The sequence below is a fragment of the Salmo salar genome, chromosome 27 (assembly GCF_965601325.2).
Source record: "Salmo salar chromosome 27, fSalSal1, whole genome shotgun sequence".
Taxonomy (NCBI): Eukaryota; Metazoa; Chordata; class Actinopteri; order Salmoniformes; family Salmonidae; genus Salmo; species Salmo salar.
Window position 1 is genome coordinate 27648129 of NC_138317.1, and position 21534 is coordinate 27669662.

At 47.1% G+C, this 21534-nt stretch overlaps 1 protein-coding gene across 1 annotated transcript; it reads left to right on the forward strand.

Annotated features, from left to right (window-relative positions):
- Window positions 1-6218: 6218 nt before the first annotated feature.
- On the forward strand, window positions 6219-20627 carry gmpr (guanosine monophosphate reductase). Its single transcript, XM_014178253.3, has 9 exons — window positions 6219-6549; window positions 12004-12123; window positions 12241-12324; window positions 12493-12666; window positions 14571-14652; window positions 14937-15043; window positions 15619-15661; window positions 16789-16948; window positions 20038-20627. Exons 1-9 carry the CDS (start codon window positions 6463-6465, stop codon window positions 20216-20218), a joined length of 1038 nt encoding a protein of 345 aa, XP_014033728.3. The 5' UTR covers window positions 6219-6462; the 3' UTR covers window positions 20219-20627.
- Window positions 20628-21534: the final 907 nt, after the last annotated feature.

A 21534-nucleotide genomic window follows, 5' to 3' on the forward strand; every position in this document is an offset into this window, starting at 1 on the left:
GGAGAGGTGAATACAGAGAGAACAGGAGGGAGAGGTTAATACAGAGAGAACAGGAGGGAGAGGTTAACACAGAGAGAACAGGAGGGATAGGTTAACACACAGAGAACAGGAGGGAGAGGTTAACACAGAGAGAACAGGAGGGAGAGGTTAATACAGAGATAACAGGAGGGAGAGGTTAATACAGAGAGAACAAGAGGAAGAGGTTAATACAGAGAGAACAGGAGGGAGAGGTTAATACAGAGAGAACAGGAGGGAGAGGTTAACACAGAGAGAACAGGAGGGAGAGGTTAATACAGAGAGAACAGGAGGGAGAGGTTAACACAGAGAACAGGAGGGAGAGATTAATACAGAGATAACAGGAGGGAGAGGTTAATACAGAGAGAACAGGAGGGAGAGGTTAACATAGAGAGAACAGGAGGGAGAGGTTAACACAGAGAGAACAGGAGGGAGAGGTTAACATAGAGAGAACAGGAGGGAGAGGTTAATACAGAGAGAACAGGAGGGAGAGGTTAATACAGGGAGAACAGGAGGGAGAGGTTAACACACAGAGAACAGGAGGGAGAGCTTAACACAGAGAGAACAGGAGGGAGAGGTTAATACAGAGAGAACAGGAGGGAGAGGTTAATACAGAGAGACCAGGCGGGAGAGGTTAATACAGAGAGAACAGGAGGGAGAGGTTAACACACAGAGAACAGGAGGGAGAGGTTAACACAGAGAGAACAGGAGGGAGAGGTTAATACAGAGAGAACAGGAGGGAGAGGTTAACACACAGAGAACAGGAGGGAGAGGTTAACACAGAGAGAACAGGAGGGAGAGGTTAATACAGAGAGAACAGGAGGGAGAGGTTAACACAGAGAGAACAGGAGGGAAAGGTTAATACAGAGAGAACAGGAGGGAGAGGTTAATACAGAGAGAACAGGAGGGAGAGGTTAATATAGAGAGAACAGGAGGGAGAGGTTAATACAGAGAGAACAGGAGGGAGAGGTTAATACAGAGAGAACAGGAGGGAGAGGTTAATACAGAGAGAACAGGAGGGAGAGGTTAATACAGAGAGAACAGGAGGGAGAGGTTAATACAGAGAGAACAGGAGGGAGAGGTTAATACAGAGAGAACAGGAGGGAGAGGTTAATACAGAGAGAACAGGAGGGAAAGGATGACAAACAGAGAGAGAGAAAGAGCGAGAGGGAGAGAACAGGATGGCGAGAGATAGATTGAAAAAGGGAGGGGTAAACTACAGATCCAATGAAAGTCTGATCTATTAATCCATGCTGGAGTCATTATCTTAAAGACCCGTCCAGCGTGTTCCAACTTCATCTCTGTTGACTTTATATTCTCAAAGTTATCTTCAGACACTCCAATCTCATGGCTAGGCAGAGATAGGTTTCAAGAGTTTAGGAATAATTACAGTTTACAGACACATGCAGACAGAGCGAGAGAGTGGCCGGAGGTCTCAGTGTGAATGTAATGCATTGAATTGCATCCAGCTCCTTGGTGGTTGGTGAGTGCAAGTCCTCCTTATTTTAGTTTGAAAAAATCATCAGTTTAGAATGCTTGTTTTGTATCAAAAGATAAAATGGTTCTACCATTCAATGAGGGTTCCATTTAGAACCCTTAGATTATAAAATACATGGGTTTTAAGTAGACACTATAATAGAGGGGTCTAGGTAGAACCATTTACAGGGAGTTAGAGGAAGAACCCTTTATAGAGGGGTCTAGGTAGAACATTTTGCAGGGTTCTACATACAACCATAAAGGATTCCCCTATGGGGACTAGCCACTATAGATCTAGTTAGCAGCACCCTTGTCTTCTAAGCGTGTATTTTTAAGTGTGTTCTCAGAAGGAGAGTGACCTACAGCACTAGTTTTAAGTAAACAACTCTAACATTCCTTTCCATGTATTGTACACGTGTCACGCTCTGACCTAGCAGAGCTGTGTTTTCTCTGTTTAGCTAGGCCACGGTGTGATAGGTGGGTGGGCATTCTATGTTTTGTGTTCTGTTTTGGCCGGGTATGGTTTCCAATCAGAGGCAGGTGTCTATCGTTGTCTCTGATTGGAAGCCATACTTAGGCAGCCTGTTTTTCCTTAGTTTTTTGTGGGTAGTTGTTTTCCGTTTGGTTGTAAGTACCTGACGGAACTGTCGGCTGTCATTTTTGTTTAATTTGTAAAGTGTTCATTTTTTTTTGCGTTAAACTACAGGATGAACATATTCCACGCTGCACCTTGGTCTACTCATTCTGACGCCTGTGACAACACGTCCTTCTGGCCTACTTAAAGTCTTGTATCATCTTTACTTACAGGTACTTGGTCTACGTCTGAAATGACATACTATGGCCTATTTAGTGCATGGCGCAAAATACAATGGACTTAGAGTTGCTGTTACGAAAGATAATCAAATTCATACCAGGAGGCATCCTGAACCCCCCCCCCCCCCCCCCATTGCTTATTATGTTCCCTGCTGTTTTCATGTCTGCTCTAGTCTGCCAAATTAGAAGCCCCTTTCCACTCATTTCCTGAATAGTGTTGCCCTCCCCAAATACACATACTGTACATTCATGGCCGCGGGTAAATGTTTTGGGTTGGGGGTGCTGTTGATAGGAGGGAGGGGAGGGTTTGAGGGTGCTGAGGAGTATTTTTATCAACTCATACAGGAGTAATGAAATCATAGTTCACTCCAATGTTTTATTTATTTAGCACCCTCAGCACCCCTACTTCCCACAACTATGTGTATATTAATTAGCCTTCTTACAGATGGATGAGAAATACAGGGGGAGATGGCTTAAGAGGGAGTAAAGAGCTCCCATGGGGATTGAACCCTGGTCTCTAGGGTTGCAGGAATGCATAGAGCCAGGAAGGATCTGCACAGCATTTTGATTTTTTTATGATATATAATGATGTAGTTGTTGTCAATCATAGTTTGCAGATAGCCATTTCAATCAAATAGATCCCCCAACCTACGAGTCATCTGTCAGTGACACATTCATGGCCTAAGCCTGCCTCTCCTCTGTGTTGTTCTCTGACAGGAGAATGTTTAGAGGGGGAAAAGAGAAAGAAGACCTAAGGCTATAAAATGTTCTCCACGCAGACAATTCAAACCATCTGTTCTGTTCTCAGCTACTTGGCTTTACTAAAGATGTCTGTCACTGACCAACTCCCCAGTAGTTACAGACATACAAACCCACACACACAACCAGCAATGACCGAGTGCACTTATACCTACATCTTTCCAGTGTCCACACACACACACACACACACACACACACACACACACACACACACACACACACACACACACACACACACACACACACACACACACACACACACACACACACACACGTGAAGTCTCATCTTGTTCAACTTGTTGAACAAGTTTTATATGGTGTACATTCTGTAAAGTACACTAGGCTGCTTCTTATACTGGATATTTATTGCAGTGATACATAGGAATGACGTGGTAAAGAAACCTTGGGTAAACCCTAAGCACCATGGGTAAATAGATGGCTAAAACCTAATGCAAAAACACACATCTATTGTAATAGACGGGTCAACCCTGTTACGACCTAGTTCGTAACAACAAAGGGAGACCATGCATGACTTACATGTAAAAAGGAACACGCTTATTAAACTATATATTAACAAATACCAAAATGTATCATAAGTTGTGGACGTATGTAGGATCATTAGTGTACGCAGTGTGTGGATGAGTGGAGGTTGTATGGTGAAAACAGACCAAAAAAACTAAAGATGGTGGAAGCCAACCTGCCAGTCAGGGAGGAGAGAGAGTGTTGGCTGATGTGGCCACCCTTTATAGCCTGCAGGCCAAGCCTGCCCAGCTGCACCACATCAGCTGACGATCCTCCCAGCTCTGCCCACTGGTCTACAGCAACAAGCAGACCACCAAACAGGAGATCCCAGCAGACAGAGTGGGAGGGACGTCACAACCCTAATCATAAAATAAAAAGGTGGGTAAAAGTGACTTAAGTTCACCCTCCCTCCACTATAGTGGCTATACTTGCAGCAGTGATGACCACGTGCACGTTCACCTACTATACATACACTACATGGCTGACAGTATGTGGACACCCTTCAAATGAGTGGATTCGGCAATTTCAGCCACACCCGTTGCTTACAGGTGTGTAAAATTGAGCACACAGCCATGCAATCTCCATAGACAAACAATAGCATTATAATGGCCGGTACTGAAGAGCTCAGTGACTTTCAACGTGGCACCGTCATAGGATGCCACCATTCCATTAAGTCAGTTCGTCAAATTTCTGCTCTGCTAGAGCTTCCCCAGTCAATTGTAAGTGATGTTATTTTGAAGTGGAAACGTCTAGGAGCAACAACGGATCAGCCGTGAAGTGGGAAGCCACACAAGCTCACAGAACGGGACCGCCGAGTGCTGAAGTGCGTAACACTTAAAAATCGCCTGTCCTCGGTTGCAACACTCACTACTGAGTCCCAAACTGCCTCTGGAAGCAACGTCAGCACAATAACTGTTCGTCAGGAGCATCATGAAATGGGTTTCCATGGCCGTGCAGCTGCACACAAGCCTAAGATCACCGTGCGAAATGCCTAGCGTCAGCTGGAGTGGTGTAACGCTCGCCGCCATTGGACTCTGGAGCAGTGGAAACGCGTTCTCTGGAGTGATGAATCACACTTCACCATCTGGCAGTCCGACAGACCAATCTGGGTTTGGCGGATGCCAGGAGAACGCTACCTGCCCCAATACATAGTGCCATCTGTAAAGTTTGGTGGAGGAATAATGGTCTGGGGCTGTTTTTCATGGTTCGGGTTAGGCCCCTTATTTTCAGTGAAGGGAAATCTTAATGCTACAGCATACAATGACATTCTAGACGATTTTGTGCTTCCAACTTTGTGGCAACAGTTTGGGGAAGCCCCTTTCCTGTTTCAGCATGACAATGCCTTGTGCACAAAGCGAGGTCCATACAGAAATGGTTTGTCGAGATCAGTGTGGAAGAACTTGGCTGGTCTGCACAGAGCCCTGACCTCAACCCCATCAAACACTTTTGGGATGAATTGGAACGCCGACTGCGAGCCAGGCCTAATCGCCCAACGTCAGTGCCCAACCTCACTAATGCTCTTGTGGCTGAATGGAAGCAAGTCTCCATAGCAATGTTCCAACATCTAATGAAAAGTCTTCCCAGAAGTGTGGAGGCTGTTATAGCAGCAAAGGTAGGACCAACTTCATATTAATGCCCATGATTTTGGAATGAGATGTTCGACAAGCAAGTGTCCATATACTTTTTGTCATGTAGTATACATCATCTATCTATCTCCAGTGACATAAAAACACCCCTATATTACACAGCTCACACAGAGACAGAAGTGAAGCCAATTTTAACACACTGACACAGGTTTTTATGGCGTACATTCTGTAACAGGCTGCCCTGCCATGGGCCGACTGAGACATGGGTCGACTGGGTCTTGGGCCGACTGAGACATGGGCCGACTGAGGATTGGGCCGACTGAGACATGGGCCGACTGAGGATTGGGCTGACTGAGACATGGGCTGACTGGCTTATATTTGCTGATTTACTGTATATTGCTGATTTACTGTATATTTGCTGATTTACTGTATATTGCTGATTTACCGTATATTTCTACTTTTTAGCGGGGCAGTGTGGTGCTGTGTCTCTGTGTCTCCTTATGATAAGGTACAGGAAGAAGGTTATACTGTAAAAGGGGTGAAAGATCAGATGGTTATTACCATCACGAGTTGGCTATATACTGTATATGGTGTAATTACTTTAGGTTATCACAGTTATCATGGTTATCACAGTTATCACTGTGAGGTTATTACAGTTTTACATAGAGGAGATAGGCTTTTGACCCGGACTTCAACTCTGGGTTATGAATCTTGGAAAGTACCTGGAAAAGCTAAGCTGTATCACAAAGTTCAGTAGCCGACCGAAGCACACACAGTTGTATTTCTTAAGCTATTGTGGCACCTTGTGGCCAAAGTGAGCTGCACAGGGAGTAATGCCCCTACTGGACAGAAGGTGTGCTCTACAGTGCTGCAGTGCTGCTGAGTCTCACTGCAGTGTGCCTACGTTAAGGCGTGTGTGTGTTTACAAGATATGTGTGTGTCACCTCCGCGGCTGCTGCTGCCACTCTGTCGCGGGAAAGGGAGGGGAGAGGGAGAAAGGGAAAAGGAGAAAGAAAGAGGAGAGGGAAGGGGAAAGAGAAGGAGAGGAGAGGAGAGAGGGAGAGAGTGAGGGAAGGGAAAGAGAAAGAGAATCCGGGGCCACGCCAAATAAAGCCATGTGGGCCTGGGCTGGGACGGCATCCCATACACTATAAATACGCTGCGCTCCTGGAGGTTCGGGTTTGGTGGCTGGGGCTTGGGACCTACGAAGACCACAACAACCTGGTGCCTCGGAAGAGCCTCCTCTGTGATCCTCCGTAACTCAGCCTCCGTCGTAGCAACCTCACCAACAATGCCCCGCGTAGATGCAGACCTCAAACTGGACTTTAAGGATGTCCTATTCAGACCCAAGAGGAGCAGTCTGAAGAGCAGGTCAGAGGTAGGCCTGGAGGGGGCTGAGGAATGGGGGACTGGGGGTTGGGGACTGGAGGTAGGGGACTGGGGGTAGGGGACTGGAGGTATGGGACTGGAGGTATGGGACTGAGGGTAGGGGACTGGAGGAATGGGACTGGAGGTATGGGACTGAGGGTAGGTGACTGGAGGAATGGGGGACTGGAAGTATGGGACTGAGGGTAGGGGACTGGAGGAATGGGACTGAGGGTAGGTGACTGGAGGTAGGGGACTGGGGGTAGGGGACTGGAGGAATGGGGGACTGGAAGTATGGGACTGAGGGTAGGGGACTGGAGGTATGGGACTGGAGGTATGGGACTGAGGGTAGGTGACTGGAGGAATGGGGGACTGGAGGTATGGGACTGAGGGTAGGGGACTGGAGGAATGGGGGACTGGAGGTATGGGACTGAGGGTAGGGGACTGGAGGTATGGGACTGAGGGTAGGTGACTGGAGGTAGGGGACTGAAGGTATGGGACTGAGGGTAGGGGACTGGAGGTATGGGACTGAGGGTAGGGGACTGGAGGTATGGGACTGAGGGTAGGGGACTGGAGGTATGGGACTGGAGGTAGGGGACTGGAGGTATGGGACTAGGGGTAGGGGACTGGAGGTATGGGACTGGAGGTAGGGGACTGAGGGTAGGGGACTGGGGGTAGGGGACTGGAGATATGGAACAAGGAGTAGGGGATTGGGGGTTGGGGACTGGGGGTAGGGGACTGGAGTTATGGGACTGGGGGTAGGGGACTGGAGTTATGGGACTGGGGGTAGGGGACTGGGGGTAGGGGACTGGAGTTATGGGACTGGGGGTAGGGGACTGGGGGTAGGGGACTGGAGTTATGGGACTTTGGGTAGGGGACTGGGGGTAGGGGACTGGAGTTATGGGACTGGGGGTAGGGGACTGGAGTTATGGGACTGGGGGTAGGGACTGGGGTAGGGGACTGGGGGTAGGGGACTGGAGGTTGGGGACTGGGGGTAAGGGGACTGGGGGTTGGGGACTGGGGGTAGGGGACTGGAGTTATGGGACTGGGGGTAGGGGACTGGGGGTAAGGGGACTGGGGGTAGGGGACTGGAGGTTGGGGACTGGGGGTAAGGGGACTGGGGGTAGGGGACTGGGGGTTGGGGACTGGGGGTAAGGGGACTGGGGGTAGGGGACTGGGGGTTGGGGACTGGGGGTAGGGGACTGGGGGTAGGGGACTGGGGGTTGGGGACTGGGGGTAGGGGACTGGGGGTAAGGGGATGGGGAATTGTAAGTTGTGTTTGCTGTGTGTTGTTTATGTCCTTGGCATTATTACAGGGAACATCTTATTACCTATTTGTATTGGCTGGTATTGATGTTATTGATCTGTAACTACAATTGGTTATTGTATCTGAATAAGGAGGACATGTCAGACTACTTGATTCATTTGAGAGTAATTTAGATCAAGGGTACTCAGTATAAATATATGAGTTGTGTATGTGTGCATGATAGAAATTCTGAACAAGAAAAAGAGGGAGGGACTTAGGGGAGTCGGTGACCTTCTCTTGGGTGACGGAGACAAGGGTTTGTTTTAGGCCTGCTGTGTAGAAGCATACAGTCATGTCAAGACATGAGCCAGTAGCCCAGGCTAGGCCTATGGCACGTCAGCTCTTACCTTGGTCTTGGGTCCTAAACTAAACCCAGACACTAAACCATGTAGTTTGGCACCAGGGTTTACTGTGTGTCAATGTAGGGGCAACATGAGACAGGAGGACGCTTCTTGGAAAATCTGTTTAAAAATAGTCCTGCAGAGCTCTGTGTGCTAACTGTCAATGAGAGCATTTTCCACATGCAGAGGGCCTACTGGAATAACACAAAGAGATAAGCACACACGCACACGCAGCCTTGTACAGCTAACCTTGTGGGGACACAATTCAGTCCCATTCAAAATCCTATTTTCCCTAACCCGTACTCTAATCCTAACCCTAACCTTAACCCAAAAAACCTAACCTTAACCTTTACCCTAAACCTAACCCTAGCTCCTAACCCTGAACCCTTAACGTAATTCTAACCCTAACACTAATTCTAACCTTAAACCCCCTAAAAATAACATTTGACCTTGTGGGGACCAACAAAATGTCCCCAGTTGGTCAAATGTTTGTTTGTTTACTATTCTTATGGGGACTTCTGGTCCCCACAAGAATAGTTAAACACTTCCACACACACACACACACACACACCATTTAAAACACACATCCAAGGGTCAACAGGCGTGCTAGGACACATGCATATCTGCTGTAGAGTACTAGACACACTGGAGTGTAACATGGGAGTACACATTTTTTTTCCGCCCATCTGTTTAGTCTGCGGCCAGGCAGCTTTTCTATTCTCTGCTGTAGTATTCTACTGTCTCTCTGGACAGCCACCGGGTGAAACAGTTTCTACCGTATAACACATTGTTTACTCCTGAGCTCCACAACAGATCACATCTACAGTATTTTACATCGTTATGCATAATAGCTCCAATTTAACACTGAGACTTCAGTATTGAATGTATGATTGGACATATCATGCACATATAATGATGTGCAGATAATCAGCCACGCCCTAGTACTATTGATTGGATAGCCTGCAGCAGAAGAGGAAGCGAAAAGACTGCAGTAGCAGTTGGGATCAGTGTTTAGATGTGAATGGAGATGGTAGCTATATCACGCAGCATGGCATAAGAGATGCTGAAGTGGAGACTCCCTCCCTCCAAACCTCCCTCCCTCCCTCTCTTCCCTCTCTCCCCTCCCTCCCTCCCTCCCTCCCTCCCTCCCTCCCTCCCTCCCTCCCTCCCTCCCTCCCTCCCTCCCTTCCCTCTCTCTTTCTCTCCCTCCCTCCAAACCTCCCTCCCTCTCTCTTTCCCTCCCTCCCTCCCTCCCTCCCTCCCTCCTCCCTCCCTGAGCTTCACTGCAGCATGATGCCAGGGGATGTGTGTGGACAACCTGACCTGAAAGACGTAACATAGTAAACATAAATCTGTGACACTCAAATAGTATGATGTTATGTTTGGTACGGTTACACAAGACAGAAACCTTAACCCCCAACCTTAACCCCTAACCTTAACCCCTAACCTTAACCCCCAACCTTAACCCCTAACCTTAACCCCCAACCTTAACCCCTAACCTTAACCCCCAACCTTAACCCCCAACCTTAACCCCTAACCTTAACCCTAACCTTAACCCCCAACCTTAACCCCTACCTTAACCCCTAACCTTAACCCTAACCTTAACCCCCAACCTTAACCCCCAACCTTAACCCCCAACCTTAACCCCAACCTTAACCCCCAACCTTAACCCCCAACCTTAACCCCCAACCTTAACCCCTAACCTTAACCCCAACCTTAACCCAACTTAACCCTAACCTTAACCCCTAACCTTAACCCTAACCTTAACCCTACCTTAACCCTAACCTTAACCCTAACCTTAACCCCCAACCTTAACCCCAACCTTAACCCCAACCTTAACCCCTAACCTTAACCCCCAACCTTAACCCCCAACCTTAACCCCTAACCTTAACCCCCAACCTTAACCCCCAACCTTAACCCTAACCTTAACCCCTAACCTTAACCCTAACCTTAACCCCTAACCTTAACCCCTAACCTTAACCCTAACGTTAATCCCTAACCTTAACCCTAACCTTAATCCCTAACCATAATCCTAGCCTAGCTAATGTTAACCACCTAGCTAACGTTGGCTACAACAAATTGGAATTCGTAACATATCATATGTATTGCAAATTCGTAACATATTGTACGAATTTAAATTGGTAACATATCATCAGAATTGTAATTAGTAACATATCATAGGAAATGGATGATGGACATCCACAAGTTAATACATAATACATGCTTTCTAGCTTTAGTCTAGGTGATCTACAGCCATAGTCACTCCAGGGCTGAGACCACAGTGGGGCCAGGCACCTACCATTACTCCTCTCTCAGAGAAAAAGAGAGAGAGAAGTGAAAGAGATACAGGCCACTGAAACCCCATTAAACAGAGAGGCTAGTGGACGTCCAGTCACAGGTGGAGTTCACGGGAAACGCTCTGTGACGTATCGATTTCCTGCTGGGAGGAATTCACAGCAACAGAGCAGAGGCCGGAACATTGGTAATTCACACTCTCACCTCTCCCACCGCCCAGCCCCATCTCTCCTTGACTGGACATGTAATGCTGGCATAATGAAATGTGGGGCTATAAAATGTTGCTCCCCTCAAGGGAGTCATTTCATGTGGAGATGAAACAGTAAGTGCTGTCTGTGAAATGAAGAGGAGGCTGGCAATTTCAGCAGAAATTATATTCACTTTTGGTGGGAGTTAAATAAATATTAGCTATTGATCAGCAAACACTTACTGGTGTCAAGCTATGAGTGATGTCCTTTTTAGAGACCCGTGTTTAAACCAGTCAGTCACTCTCCAGCCAACCAGTCAGTCACTCTCCAGCCAACCAGTCAGTCACTCTCCAGCCAACCAGTCAGTCACTCTCCAGCCAACCAGTCAGTCACTCTCCAGCCAACCAGTCAGTCACTCTCCAGCCAACCAGTCAGTCACTCTCCAGCCAACCAGTCAGTCACTCTCCAGCCAACTGAGCTCCTAGATAAGAACCAACCAAACAACCTGCCGCTGAGTAGACAGAGCATTGAGCTGTGCAATACCTGATACCCTTGGTCGATCTCTCTCTCTCTCTCTCTCTCTCTCTCTCTCTCTCTCTCTCTCTCTCTCTCTCTCTCTCTCTCTCTCTCTCTCTCTCTCTCTCTCTCTCTCGCTCTCGCTCTCGTTCTCTCTGTCTCTCTCTCTGAGATCACTAGGGGTCCGGTTACAGGCTGTCAGAGCTAATCTAAATGATTCAGCACATCCCCTTCAACACAGTGAAGGTTTCTCTGTCTCAGCAGCACAGACACATATTGTGAGTTGGATAAAGCCTGAAGCTTCACCCTCACGCTGGTGTACAGTATGTAACCCATCCTACTGTGTGTTTGTCAAAGGCCTTGGCCTGTACTTTGGGTCAGGGAGATTAAGGTACAGTCGATTGGTATCAGGTGGAATCAGGTAGCTTTTACCTCTCAGCAAGTTATAAGAATGTTTTAATAACTTATGTTTTTTGCCTGCATGATGTGCTGTACTTAGACTTCCTCTAAAAATAGGTTATCCAGGCTGCGGACAAAGATCCCTAATCATGAAGAACCCTGTGGAGGAGGTCCCCATTTAATCAGGTCCATCATTGTATTACATCCTTTATCCACCTCCTCTGTCCTGGGGGGTGATTAAATTGAGCTCCTGGCTTGGCCTCGGGCCCAGGCCTGGTTGTAACCGTAGCACTGAGCTGACTCATAGTCCACTCAGTTTAACTCAAGCCCAGAAAGGCCTTCACATGACGACATGATCTCATTAACCCTAACCCTGGCTTGATGTCTGCATGCTAAATTAACATCTATCTCAATGCTTTCAGGTTGACCTGGCAAGGACGTTCACATTCCGTAACTCTAAGCAGACCTACCATGGCATCCCCATCATCGCTGCCAACATGGATACCACAGGGACCTTTGAGATGGCCCGGGTCCTCAGCAAGGTCAGAGTAACACACTGACAGCCTTTCACTTTCATCCCACTCTGACTGGCTGACTGACCGACGGATAAATGGACGGACTGACAGACTGACTGACTCTCTCTCCATATCTCCCTCCAGCACACACTCTTCACGGCCATGCAGAAGCACTACTCACTGGATGAGTGGAAGACCTTTGCAGTCAACCACCCAGAATGCTTAGAGGTAAAACAGGAAGTCCCCACAGATACTCTTTCATGTCCCCAATGGTGTGAACATCGTCTATGGTGTCTGAGGCTTGTAAAGTACTAAAGTAATTTCCCCTTGGGGATAAATAAAGTGTTTTCATTGAATGAATTGCTCATACTGCATTATTGTATTGTTGACCTCCAGCACATAGCAGCCAGCTCTGGCAGCGGTAAGGCTGATCTAGAGAGACTGTGTGAGATCCTGGAGGCTATCCCTGACATAAAATACATCTGTCTGGACGTTGCCAACGGTTACTCAGAGTACTTTGTGGAATTCGTGAAAACCGTCAGGGACAAGTTCCCCAAACACACCATCATGGTAAGATGAGAGTTCTCTGTATTTTAACTCTTCTTTATGGAGTTATGGATTTTAGTTTCGTCAGCATACATTTTTTGGTGCTCAAATGTTCTTTGTTTTATTAATAATATATTTGAGCAAACATGAATACAGATATACAAAATGTATATAGTTTAATCCAGGTTTATATGTATTATGTGTCCACATCATGACTATCTTTATCCGGCAGATGATCAGGAAATAGTTTGCCATTCAAGTCTTGAGCCCTTGATAGTTACCATTGCCTTGTTTATACCTGGTTCTAACATGAGTCCTTTGTCCTGATCTTATCCACATTCTGATTGTGCCCACATTGTAGCCATTGCATCTACACATTGCAAAGGTGTCTCTTTGCCTGCGTTTACACAATAGCTGGGCAAAAGCTGAGCCAATAGCTGGGCAAAATATCACAATTGGGCTGCCTGTGTAAACACAGCCTTAGTCAACCACAACAGCTGCAAAACAGTTTGTTTTATGTCTTCTGCTTGCTTCATGTATGTATGAAGTATTTAAATAGGTCATGAAAGGTGTGAGGTTGTTCCTTCTAAAAGGTCATGGAGGGTGTGAGATTGTTCCTTCTAAAAGGTCATGGAGGGTGTGAGATTGTTCATTCTAAAAGGTCATGGAGGGTGTGAGGTTGTACCTTCTAAAAGGTCATGGAGGGTGTGAGGTTGTACCTTCTAAAAGGTCATGGAGGGTGTGAGGTTGTACCTTCTAAAAGGTCATGGAGGGTGTGAGGTTGTTCATTCTAAAAGGTCATGGAGGGTGTGAGGTTGTACCTTCTAAAAGGTCATGGAGGGTGTGAGGTTGTTCATTCTAAAAGGTCATGGAGGGTGTGAGGTTGTACCTTCTAAAAGGTCATGGAGGGTGTGAGGTTGTTCATTCTAAAAGGTCATGGAGGGTGTGAGGTTGTACCTTCTAAAAGGTCATGGAGGGTGTGAGGTTGTTCATTCTAAAAGGTCATGGAGGGTGTGAGGTTGTACCTTCTAAAAGGTCATGGAGGGTGTGAGGTTGTACCTTCTAAAAGGTCATGGAGGGTGTGAGGTTGTACCTTCTAAAAGGTCATGGAGGGTGTGAGGTTGTACCTTCTAAAAGGTCATGGAGGGTGTGAGGTTGTTCATTCTAAAAGGTCATGGAGGGTGTGAGGTTGTTCATTCTAAAAGGTCATGGAGGGTGTGAGGTTGTTCATTCTAAAAGGTCATGGAGGGTGTGAGGTTGTTCATTCTAAAAGGTCATGGAGGGTGTGAGGTTGTTCATTCTAAAAGGTCATGGAGGGTGTGAGGTTGTTCATTCTAAAAGGTCATGGAGGGTGTGAGGTTGTTCATTCTAAAAGGTCATGGAGGGTGTGAGGTTGTTCATTCTAAAAGGTCATGGAGGGTGTGAGGTTGTTCATTCTAAAAGGTCATGGAGGGTGTGAGGTTGTACCTTCTAAAAGGTAATGGAGGGTGTGAGGTTGTACCTTCTAAAAGGTCATGGAGGGTGTGAGGTTGTTCATTCTAAAAGGTCATGGAGGGTGTGAGGTTGTACCTTCTAAAAGGTCATGGAGGGTGTGAGGTTGTTCATTCTAAAAGGTCATGGAGGGTGTGAGGTTGTACCTTCTAAAAGGTCATGGAGGGTGTGAGGTTGTTCATTCTAAAAGGTCATGGAGGGTGTGAGGTTGTACCTTCTAAAAGGTCATGGAGGGTGTGAGGTTGTACCTTCTAAAAGGTCACGAAGGTTAGGTTGTTCCTTAGTCTGTTTAACAAGACAGAAGTGTCCTAATAATTACTATTATCTAACCTGGAGGCCTGTGTCTCTTTATTTTCCGTGTGTGTGTGTGTGTGTGTGTGTGTGTGTGTGTGTGTGTGTGTGTGTGTGTGTGTGTGTGTGTGTGTGTGCATGCGCAGGCTGGCAACGTGGTAACAGGGGAGATGGTGGAGGAGCTCATTCTCTCTGGCGCTGACATCATCAAAGTGGGCATCGGGCCAGGTGGGTGCGTCAGTCTAAGTGTTCCCCCTGGCAAGGTGGGTGCATCAATCTAAGTGTTCCCAGAGGCAAGGAGACTGTCCACATCTGTTCCATCTCTACACACACGCCAAGCTACCTAACTGCTTCGGGCAATAAACAAAGACATTCAATAAATCCTCTAATGCAGCATAAGGGGATGTTGTAATGACCGGGGTGAGGATTTACAATAGACTATATTATGGTGCATGTATTAATGAACTTCTTTGATATGTAGCAGTAATAATGAATAACGTCTCTATTGACAGGCTCAGTGTGTACCACCCGTATCAAGACCGGGGTGGGCTACCCTCAGCTCAGCGCTGTTATCGAGTGTGCAGACTCCGCCCACGGCCTCAAGGGACATATTATCTCAGTGAGACCCCCCTCCCTCTTTGAATACACACACTAGACTGTAGATATGCTATCCAGTTGTTTGAGTCATCTCTCTATTAAGTTGTCTTGGGACAAAGTATTGGATGACAAGTTGTTTGAGGCATTTCTCTATTTGTTAGTAATACAGAAGCAGCCATGACAAACACATTTTGGTGCGATAATCTCTGTAGCAACATGTTACCTCTAGAGGGCAGTATTGGTCTTGCAATGGGAAAGAAGCAAACATTTTTATTATACCTTTATTTAACTAGGCAAGTCAGTTAAGAACAAATTCTTATTTACAATGACGGCCTAGGAACAGTGGGTTAACTGCCTTGTTCAGGGACAGAACGACAGATTTTTAAGAACAAATTCTTATTTACAATGACGGCCTAGGAACAGTGGGTTAACTGCCTTGTTCAGGGACAGAACGACAGATTTTTACCTTGTCAGCTCGGGGGATTCGATCTAGCAACCTTTCGGCCCAACGCTCTAACCATTATTGAAATTGCAAAGTGATGACCACATTAAAATCTAAAAGCTGGACAACCCCAACAATGTCTTTCTCTTCCACAGGATGGTGGCTGCAGTTGCCCAGGCGACGTGGCTAAAGCTTTCGGTATGCGGACCCCCTAACATTTACATTTAAGTCATTTAGCAGACGCTCTTATCCAGAGCGACTTACAAATTGGTGCATTCACCTTATGATATCCAGTGGAAAAACCACTTTACAATAGTGCATCTAAATCTTTTAAGGGGGGGGGGGGGGGGGGGGGGGGGTTAGAAGGATTACTTTATCCTATCCTAGGTATTCCTTAAAGAGGTGGGGTTTCAGGTGTCTCCGGAAGGTGGTGATTGACTCCGCTGTCCTGGCGTCGTGAGGGAGCTTGTTCCACCATTGGGGTGCCAGAGCAGCGAACAGTTTTGACTGGGCTGAGCGGGAACTGTGCTTCCTCAGAGGTAGGGGGGCCAGCAGGCCAGAGGTGGATGAACGCAGTGCCCTTGTTTGGGTGTAGGGCCTGATCAGAGCCTGAAGGTATGGAGGTGCCGTTCCCTTCACAGCTCCGTAGGCAATCACCATGGTCTTGTAGCGGATGCGAGCTTCAACTGGAAGCCAGTGGAGAGAGCGGAGGAGCGGGGTGACGTGAGAGAACTTGGGAAGGTTGAACACCAGACGGGCTGCGGCGTTCTGGATGAGTTGTAGGGGTTTAATGGCACAGGCAGGGAGCCCAGCCAACAGCGAGTTGCAGTAATCCAGACGGGAGATGACAAGTGCCTGGATTAGGACCTGCGCCGCTTCCTGTGTGAGGCAGGGTCGTACTCTGCGAATATTGTAGAGCATGAACCTACAGGATCGGGTCACCGCCTTGATGTTAGTGGAGAACGACAGGGTGTTGTCCAGGATCACGCCAAGGTTAACACATGTGTCAAAATCATTCCACCAGAGGGCCGAGTGTCCGCAGGTTTTCGCTCCTCCCTTGTACTTGATTGATGAATTAAGGTCACTGATTAGTAAGGAACTCCCCCCATCTGGTTGTCTAGGTCTTAATTGGAATGAAAAAACAAAAAACAGCAGACACTATCCAAACAGAAGCACCTGACTTCATAACTGCCGTTAGTACATTGAGCGTGAATAGTCGTTAGACTATATTAACAGCAGGGCCTTGTTCAACGAGGAGACAACATTTTGAACTACCTGATCTTGTCCATGGCTGGTTGCTGATTGGCTTCCATCCTCATCCACAGGTGCAGGGGCTGACTTTGTGATGATGGGGGGCATGCTGGCGGGACACGACCAGTGTCTGGGTGAGGTCGTCCAGAAGGATGGCAAGAAGGTCAAGCTGTTCTATGGGATGAGCTCCGACACCGCCATGAAGAAATACGTAGGGGGAGTGGCCGAGTACAGGTGAGACACAGTCACCTACCAACCACTATCAGTCAATATGGGCAAGAGCATGCTAAATGACCTGCTGAATGTTACTGTGAGGGGGCCTGCTAAATGACCTGCTGAATGTTACTGTGAGGGGGCCTGCTAAATGACCTGCTGAATGTTACTGTGAGGGGGCCTGCTAAATGACCTGCTGAATGTTACTGTGAGGGGGCCTGCTAATTGACCTGCTGAATGTTACTGTGAGGGGGCCTGCTAAATGACCTGTTGAATGTTACTGTGAGGGGGCCTGCTAAATGACCTGCTGAATGTTACTGTGAGGGGGCCCTAAATGACCTGCTAAATGACCTGCTGAATGTTACTGTGAGGGGGCCTGCTAAATGACCTGCTGAATGTTACTGTGAGGGGGCCTGCTAAATGACCTGTTGAATGTTACTGTGAGGGGGCCTGCTAAATGACCTGTTGAATGTTACTGTGAGGGGGCCTGCTAAATGACCTGTTGAATGTTACTGTGAGGGGGCCCTAAATGACCTGTTGAATGTTACTGTGAGGGGGCCTGCTAAATGACCTGTTGAATGTTACTGTGAGGGGGCCTGCTAAATGACCTGTTGAATGTTACTGTGAGGGGCCCTGCTAAATGACCTGCTGAATGTTACTGTGAGGGGGCCTGCTAAATGACCTGCTGAATGTTACTGTGAGGGGGCCTGCTAAATGACCTGCTGAATGTTACTGTGAGGGGGCCTGCTAAATGACCTGCTGAATGTTACTGTGAGGGGGCCTGCTAAATGACCTGTTGAATGTTACTGTGAGGGGGCCTGCTAAATGACCTGCTGAATGTTACTGTGAGGGGGCCTGCTAAATGACCTGCTGAATGTTACTGTGAGGGGGCCTGCTAAATGACCTGCTGAATGTTACTGTGAGGGGGCCTGCTAAATGACCTGTTGAATGTTACTGTGAGGGGGCCTGCTAAATGACCTGTTGGATGTAACTGTGAGGGGCCCTGCTAAATGACCTGCTGAATGTTACTGTGAGGGGGCCTGCTAAATGACCTGCTGAATGTAACTGTGAGGGGGCCTGCTAAATGACCTGCTGAATGTTACTGTGAGGGGGCCTGCTAAATGACCTGTTGAATGTTACTGTGAGGGGGCCTGCTAAATGACCTGTTGAATGTTACTGTGAGGGGGCCTGCTAAATGACCTGCTGAATGTTACTGTGAGGGGGCCCTAAATGACCTGCTAAATGACCTGCTGAATGTTACTGTGAGGGGGCCTGCTAAATGACCTGCTGAATGTTACTGTGAGGGGGCCCTAAATGACCTGTTGAATGTTACTGTGAGGGGGCCCTAAATGACCTGTTGAATGTTACTGTGAGGGGGCCTGCTAAATGACCTGTTGAATGTTACTGTGAGGGGCCCTGCTAAATGACCTGCTGAATGTTACTGTGAGGGGGCCTGCTAAATGACCTGCTGAATGTTACTGTGAGGGGGCCTGCTAAATGACCTGTTGAATGTTACTGTGAGGGGGCCTGCTAAATGACCTGTTGAATGTTACTGTGAGGGGGCCTGCTAAATGACCTGTTGAATGTTACTGTGAGGGGGCCTGCTAAATGACCTGTTGAATGTTACTGTGAGGGGCCCTGCTAAATGACCTGCTGAATGTTACTGTGAGGGGGCCTGCTAAATGACCTGCTGAATGTTACTGTGAGGGGGCCTGCTAAATGACCTGCTGAATGTTACTGTGAGGGGGCCTGCTAAATGACCTGCTGAATGTTACTGTGAGGGGGCCTGCTAAATGACCTGTTGAATGTTACTGTGAGGGGGCCTGCTAAATGACCTGCTGAATGTTACTGTGAGGGGGCCTGCTAAATGACCTGCTGAATGTTACTGTGAGGGGGCCTGCTAAATGACCTGCTGAATGTTACTGTGAGGGGGCCTGCTAAATGACCTGTTGAATGTTACTGTGAGGGGGCCTGCTAAATGACCTGTTGGATGTAACTGTGAGGGGCCCTGCTAAATGACCTGCTGAATGTTACTGTGAGGGGGCCTGCTAAATGACCTGCTGAATGTAACTGTGAGGGGGCCTGCTAAATGACCTGCTGAATGTTACTGTGAGGGGGCCTGCTAAATGACCTGTTGAATGTTACTGTGAGGGGGCCTGCTAAATGACCTGTTGAATGTTACTGTGAGGGGGCCTGCTAAATGACCTGCTGAATGTTACTGTGAGGGGGCCCTAAATGACCTGCTAAATGACCTGCTGAATGTTACTGTGAGGGGGCCTGCTAAATGACCTGCTGAATGTTACTGTGAGGGGGCCCTAAATGACCTGTTGAATGTTACTGTGAGGGGGCCCTAAATGACCTGTTGAATGTTACTGTGAGGGGGCCTGCTAAATGACCTGTTGAATGTTACTGTGAGGGGCCCTGCTAAATGACCTGCTGAATGTTACTGTGAGGGGGCCTGCTAAATGACCTGTTGAATGTTACTGTGAGGGGGCCTGCTAAATGACCTGTTGAATGTTACTGTGAGGGGCCCTGCTAAATGACCTGCTGAATGTTACTGTGAGGGGGCCTGCTAAATGACCTGCTGAATGTTACTGTGAGGGGGCCTGCTAAATGACCTGTTGAATGTTACTGTGAGGGGGCCTGCTAAATGACCTGCTGAATGTTACTGTGAGGGGGCCTGCTAAATGACCTGCTGAATGTTACTGTGAGGGGGCCCTAAATGACCTGTTGAATGTTACTGTGAGGGGGCCTGCTAAATGACCTGTTGAATGTTACTGTGAGGGGGCCCTAAATGACCTGTTGAATGTAACTGTGAGGGGGCAAATGGAGAATTAGTACTTAGAAGATTGAACTTGTTGATGTGAAGTTGCATGGTTTCTTTGTTTTGTTGTGTGTATAATACCCAGTGAAATACAGTTATTTTACCCACCTTTGTTATTCAAAATCTAACTGCTGCTACCAATGTGATGTAAAAGGCAAAGATGAAGTGTCTGAATAAAAATGATTTGTAATCATGATCAGTAACATCACCATGATGTTGCTTGAACATTGTCTCAGCGTTATCAGATATACTGAGTTGGTGCTGATGTTCTCCTCTCCCTCTGCAGGGCGTCAGAGGGTAGGACGGTGGAAGTTCCTTACAGAGGAGACGTAGAGAACACCATCAGAGATATCCTAGGGGGCCTCCGCTCCACCTGTACCTATGTAGGAGCTGCCAAACTGAAGGAGCTCAGTCGCAGAACCACCTTTATCAGAGTCACACAGCAGGCCAGCACCATGTTCCACTAATCACACACAAACAGGAAAACACACTCACCTACCGCCATCACTACAAATGTGTTTCTCTCTGGACCTCTGTTGTAACATTCTCTGCAGATTTGGTTATTATGTAAAATTGTGAGTAATATTATCAGAACATGATTTAAAACATTCAGTCTGCTCTGCAGAAATAAAATATGCAAGAGCCTGTTAGGTTTGCTTAAAACCTTACTCTCTGTCCATACTCCGTGGATATTACTTAGGTATTGCAATAACTGCATGCTGGCTTTGAGTGCTTTACATGGCGATTCCCTCTCTTGACTGATAATATTAAAGGTCCAATGCAGCCGTTTTTATCTCAATATCAAATAATTTCTGGGTAACAATGAAGTTCCTCACTGTGATTGTTTTCAATTAAAGTGATCAAAAAGAAACAAAATAGCTTCTTAGCATACATTTCTTTGCTAGGACTGTCTGGGAGTGGTCTGAGTAGGGAGGTGAAAACTGAAAACTAGCTGTTATTGGCAGACAGGTTTGTAACTCTCTTTCTTATTGGTTTATTAAGTAATTTACTGCCTGGTGATAGGCAGGCCAAAACTCTATGCCACCAAAACAGGTGGTCTTTTCAGGTGGTCTTTTCAAGCATATCTTACACCAAAAGGGCATTATCATAATTGTCACAATTTCACAGTATTATTCCTATCTCATAGTGTGTAAAAATATATAAAACACAGGAAAATCACATTTTTTTGATTGCACTTGGCCTTTAACTTTATGAAGCCATTGCTGAATGTAATGTTAGGATGTGTTGTACTTTATAGTAGCTCTTAATGTGTCTAACTAAATACGATCAGGCTTCAGCACAGTGAGAGGGTTAATACAGTGTGGTAGTGTCTGCTTTTCTCTGTTTTCTGTGTGACTGTGAAAGTGCTCTGGGTGTGGCGGAAAGAGAAAGGAAGCACCATCAGGACAGTGGAATGTCAGGAATGCTGGGTTAACTGACTGCGGGGCTGTGGACTCACTCACTGTACTACACTGCTGTTGGGTTAACTTACTACATCGCTGTATTACACTGCTGTTGGGTTAACTTACCACATCGCTGTATTACACTGCTGTTGGGTTAACTTACCACATCGCTGTACTACACTGCTGTTGGGTTAACTTACTACATCGCTGTATTACACTGCTGTTGGGTTAACTTACCACATCGCTGTATTACACTGCTGTTGGGTTAACTTACTACATCGCTGTATTACACTGCTGTTGGGTTAACTTACCACATCGCTGTACTACACTGCTGTTGGGTTAACTTACTACATCGCTGTACTACACTGCTGTTGGGTTAA

Excerpts from the sequence above, each read along its gene's own strand:
- gmpr (XM_014178253.3), top strand. The coding sequence starts at position 6,463 with ATGCCCCGCGTAGATGCAGACCTCAAACTGGACTTTAAGGATGTCCTA. Across the intron at positions 12,124-12,240 it reads TGGCCCGGGTCCTCAGCAAG|CACACACTCTTCACGGCCAT; the intron begins GTCAGAGTAACA and ends ATCTCCCTCCAG. Across the intron at positions 12,667-14,570 it reads TCCCCAAACACACCATCATG|GCTGGCAACGTGGTAACAGG; the intron begins GTAAGATGAGAG and ends GTGCATGCGCAG.